This window comes from Montipora capricornis, chromosome 4 (genome assembly GCF_036669925.1).
Source record: "Montipora capricornis isolate CH-2021 chromosome 4, ASM3666992v2, whole genome shotgun sequence".
NCBI lineage: Eukaryota > Metazoa > Cnidaria > Anthozoa > Scleractinia > Acroporidae > Montipora > Montipora capricornis.
Window position 1 is genome coordinate 2,416,881 of NC_090886.1, and position 5,000 is coordinate 2,421,880.

Here is a 5,000-nt window from a genome sequence, read left to right on the forward strand (position 1 = left end):
AAAATCTTGAAGTGCATTACTCGTTAAAATCTAGGAAATTAAATTGTCATTATGCTAGCGACAGCAACAGTAGTGTTAATGCGTTTTTAAGTCACTGTGATGTAAATTATTTCAGGGGATATCTAATGGTATATACCACGTCAAGTACTGTCTTCGTGATTTTGAACTTCTTTTGTGTTGGGAAATCGACGTCACGGCGTGCCATTCTGTCTGTTTTTGAAATTTACATTTTCGTCATATTGCTGCACTATTTCTGTTTATATGGATGTGGCTGATTTGAAGTTGTACGTTGAGGATATCGTGCATAATTGCTAAATTTCTTCTAAGATGCTTAAAACGCACATGAAGCCTCACTCCGTTTGTGGTAGACCCATAGTAAAAAATGCTAAGAGATTTAAGCCAGGGAATTTTGATGCACTGTTCAAGCAAACCACATGATTACGTTTGTAAGTTATTTGTTAACAGCGCAGATTTCGAAATGACAGTTCTAAGGCTCACGCTTGAAGTGTCGTAATTTATTTCTCAAAGATGTTGACCTTTCTCAATTTAGATGCCCTCCTTTGTTTGACATACTCGTGAGGGTACTCATGGGATACCTGGCGGGTTCCAGGGCCCTTTTGAGTCAGTACCTGCAGGCTCATCCTGCATCAAGGACCGAGGGTGTGGCTGTTGAACAAGAGAGAGAGGAACTTAGGGCTGCGCTGGTGACAGCACAGGAAAGCGCTGCAATGCAAATCCTTCTCGAGGTTTGCGTCCCAACGTCGCAGGATCAGGTCAGTTGAAACAGAAATTTTGGTTTTATCAACGGAGTTGATCATGTAAATTGGCCACCGTACAGAGATTCTAAAAGCTGACGTTTCGAGCGTTAGCCCTTCGTCAGAGCGAATCGTCAGTTGAAACAGAAGCCTATCCCTATAACATTGGATAACATCCACCAAAACACCTTTATCTTTTGGATTTCTCACTTAGGAATAATTTGAAAGGTGAAAAAAAAGAGAGACTCAAGACTAATAAGACGAGCTGTTAAATTTCTCATTTTTTGAAAGGTACCCAACACAATAACTGTTTTAAAATCGCTGCCAAGAGGCCCAGTGGTTCAAATCTTGATTAAGGTAATCCTGGATCACGGAAAACTAAATTGCAGTCTAATTTCTGATCCAAAAAGTTTACACTAGATTTTCCGCCTCCCAAAATTGACCAGACTTTTGCTTTCGTTCAGCATGAAATTCAAGCCTGGGTTTGTGCTCAATAAAGCGGATTGGTGTTAATCGGCTTTTCTGGTCCCAGGGCCCGGTTGTTCAAAAGCCGATTAACGCGATTAATTTAATCCTAGATTAAAAATTAACCAAGGAGTTAATTTCTCTAGTCCCAAATGCTGTTCAACGCTGGATATTCGGCAAAACTTTACATTAGAAGAATTCAATCTTGAAAAACAAAAATAAGCAAAAGAGATTTTCAGCAAAAAGTTGAAAACGTGAAACAAAAGTTTACGCAAATCCTGGATTAGCTTAATCGGCTTTCAAACAATCGGGCCCAGATCTGTAGCATGACACCAAAACATTGATACTTTCTGAGTCGCGTGTCTATCTTTTTGTTTCGTGTACCCCGTCCCGTAAGGATTGGGGATATACTTTATGTAAACACACGAAAATGTCGCGTGAGGAGCACAATAGACCAATTTCGATATATTAAAATTCAGCCCAAAACAAAAGACATCATCTCGAGGCTATGGGAAATAAACAAATCCTTATATTTATTCCCCAGAGCCTCGAGATTATGTCTTTTGTTTAGGACTGAATTTTAATAGATCGAAATTGGTCTATTGGTTTTTTTTCTACTCTTTTCGTTGGTAAAGTGTCTTGTTTCTTACCGCCAGTCGATGTTAAAATAATTCACCGAGAAATTGTTCAAAGACATTTTGAACGCAGTTGTGCAATGGCTGCTTTAGTCGGCGCTGTCTTTTGATTATATATTTATTAATTAGTTATTTTTGTATTGTTATAATTGGAAAGCATTGTAAATGGAGTAATTAACAAATCGATTGTGGTTCAGCTTTGTCTGTGCTATTATCGACAACGATATTCTTATTCATAGTGGAAAAAATGTTGTGGACACGAAGACAAGAGGTGCTCTCGGCTGCGCTTCTCTCGTGCTCTCCAAATTTCCTGCGTGCATCCATAATTCGATATACACCCAAAGCATGAACCAATTCTTCAATAAAAGAGTTGAAATCGGTTTATAACACCAACACAGTAGACAGTTTCATCGTCATCGTCATCATCTATCTTACTCAAGTCCACCATTGCGTCGTCAGCATCATCATCTTCATCATAATCTCGTCGTCGTTCCTTGCTGAACTTCCTTTATAATTTCTGACTTGTTAGGACCGACCTGGCTGCAGTGGTTCGGCTGTTGTGCGCGAGATTCAGTGTCGAGTTTGTTCGCAGCTCCATCAGATGTTTATTGCTGTTCCTGAGATCGCAAAACTCGTGCACTTTCAGGTACAACAACCATGTACAACCCAACAAAATGGGAACTCCCTACAGTTAGTTTGTAGGGGGTTTTTAAAATATTGTGTGCTCAACATTTTGAATCCAGAGGAAATGAGTTTCGTGGGGGATACTCATAGAATGTAAGGGCTATGATAGTAGAGGGGACAACACTCTTTTTCTCACTGTTTGTCTGCAGAAAGAGCCCGGTTGCAGCTGGTGAAATGATATCAAAATTCTTGGCTGTTGAAAGGGCAGTGTCACTCTATTTTAGCCTTTTTATAAGGATTTAAGAAACGGCTTTGTATCATCGTAGACCACAGAAAATCGTTTTGACTTCATTACCAAGAATCACACGAGTTCAGAAGCTATTAGCCAAGGACGAGGAGGGTGGAAATGGGTTGCAATTCAAAGGAAGTTTGCCAAATTTGTGAAATCTTGGTAAAGTGTATTTGCCATTTATCACAGTGACCAGCCGGTCCTTCTAAAATTTGTCTGAGTATATCCATTTTCGACAACGGTAAGACTGCCGTAATAATCCTTCAGTTAAAGAACAATGGTAAGGTTTGTAGAGTTTTTTTTTTTCCACGTCGTCACGTGACCAGCTGCAACCTGGGTATGTTTCGCGACCATGAGAGCGCTCCCGTGGAATGCTGATGGTGTAATTTTTCGTCACAAAAAGGTGATGCAATTGAAATGAACTGACAAATCTCAGGAATACAAAATAATCGGGAAAAGTGGCACTGAACAAAACGGGGTATCTCAAGCGGTCAATCTTGGTGGCCGCCTCGGTCAACAGGGCTTGACGTTTGTGCCAAGCACAAGTCCGCGACTTAATTTCCATGTGCGACTGCATGCAATTAAAACGAAATTTTATGGGCTTTTATGTGGTCTGCTCATGGCATCCACAACTGAAAAGTGTCTACGATGAAGGGGAAAGATTGTTTTTGGAACTGAAATCAATAACAAGGAAAGAGAGAACGACGGTAAGCTGTGGAAAAGCTCAGACTCAAGTTTTATAGCGTGCTAGTAACGGGATAATGCTGTGATAGGTAGAATCGACTTAGTGTGGATGTGACAGATTTGGATTGGAAATTGTTCCTCATTTCAACTCGACAGGGTTACCCCATCGAGCTGCTGCCAGTCACAGTGGCCGGCATTCCGTCAATGCACATTTGTCTGGACTTTATTTGTGAACTGGTCAACCAACCGCAACTGGAAAAACAGGTTTGTTCTCTCGTTATTTTCTTGTTTAATCTGCATCTTAGGCTTCATTCACACTGGACCACACAAATGCGTTTTCACTTGAAAACGCATTCCTTTTAATGCGTTTTCGCCTGTAATCCACACTAAAGCGCCTGAAAATGCTGATGAAAACGGAGACCTTAAAAACGATTTCAAAAGTGGACTGTGGACAAAGGAAAACGGATCCCTTTGAAAACGAGGACGTAGGGGCGTAGAAAACGTTTGAAAACGCATTTGTAATATAGTTGAAAACGACGACGTAAAAAGCGTTGGAAAACTTTGAAAACATTTGTCATCGTTTTGAGCGTTGCAGTGTGGACAGGTGAAAACGACAGTGTGTGCTTCGTTTTCGTCGAGATGAAAAGAGAGAGTTTTGAAAACGCATTAATGTGGATTAGGCCTGAGTATAATGGTATATTTTAATGCAGTACTAGTGTTGTTCGTTAGTCTTTCCTGTTGTGTGTTCTTTTTTTTTTCAGTTATTTGGAATACAACTGGCTTCCTATCTCTGTCTGCAGTTTCCACTTCCCAAAGCTATGGGTGTGGCCCGGTACATTCTCAGTAGGCTCAGCTCACTCCTTGCTACTCTTCCCGCTAGCAAACGTGCTTCCTTTTTTACTCCTTCCCTCCCGACCCTTGTAAGATTTTGTCGTGCATTTCCGCCGTTGTGTGACGAGGCCACCAGTTTTTTATTGGAGCTTGGTCGCGTGGCAGCTTCTCATGCTTCTGCTTCGGCCGGGTTTTCTTTGGGTAAGATTTTTATTTTCGAATCTTTCAGTCAGTTCGCACCCGCTCACATCACTCAACAGAATACTAGACACTTCCTTGTTGTTTTTAGCGTCTAGATAAGTTAAGGACGGTGCCTACTAATTAAAGATATTTTTGCCCCGGTGTGTGATTATGCAGAAAATGTAGATCGTAACAGGTGTAATAATTGGGGGTAACCACACATTTTTCAAAGATAATTCGTGAATAATTTTTATAAAAAGCTTTGAAATACAAAGCAATGTATGGGGTTTTTTCTCAAATTGAAGCTTAATTTATCTCTCAAAAATGCATGGCTACCCCCAATGTTTTTTAGGACACCAAGAGTACTTACTAAGATCTACTTTCTCCGTATAGTTTTAAACCGCGCAAAAATATCCCTGTATTAGTAAGCATCGGCGATAGGAAATCCGAGTATCTGGAGATGCGCAGAACGTAAGCGCAATAACAATAGTAGGCACCGTCCTTAAGCTAACCGTGGCGAGAAAAAAAAAACACTAA

General features: G+C 40.5%; 1 protein-coding gene across 1 annotated transcript in view; it reads left to right on the plus strand.

Moving 5' to 3' along the window:
• Positions 1–5,000, plus strand: part of LOC138045163 (integrator complex subunit 2-like) — a 25,398-nt gene that overhangs the window by 18,484 nt on the left and 1,914 nt on the right. The window contains exons 14-17 of the mRNA XM_068891575.1: positions 551–773; positions 2,385–2,501; positions 3,609–3,716; positions 4,214–4,484. Coding sequence (XP_068747676.1) covers positions 551–773; positions 2,385–2,501; positions 3,609–3,716; positions 4,214–4,484 — 719 coding nt within the window. The remainder of the gene's footprint in view (positions 1–550; positions 774–2,384; positions 2,502–3,608; positions 3,717–4,213; positions 4,485–5,000) is intronic.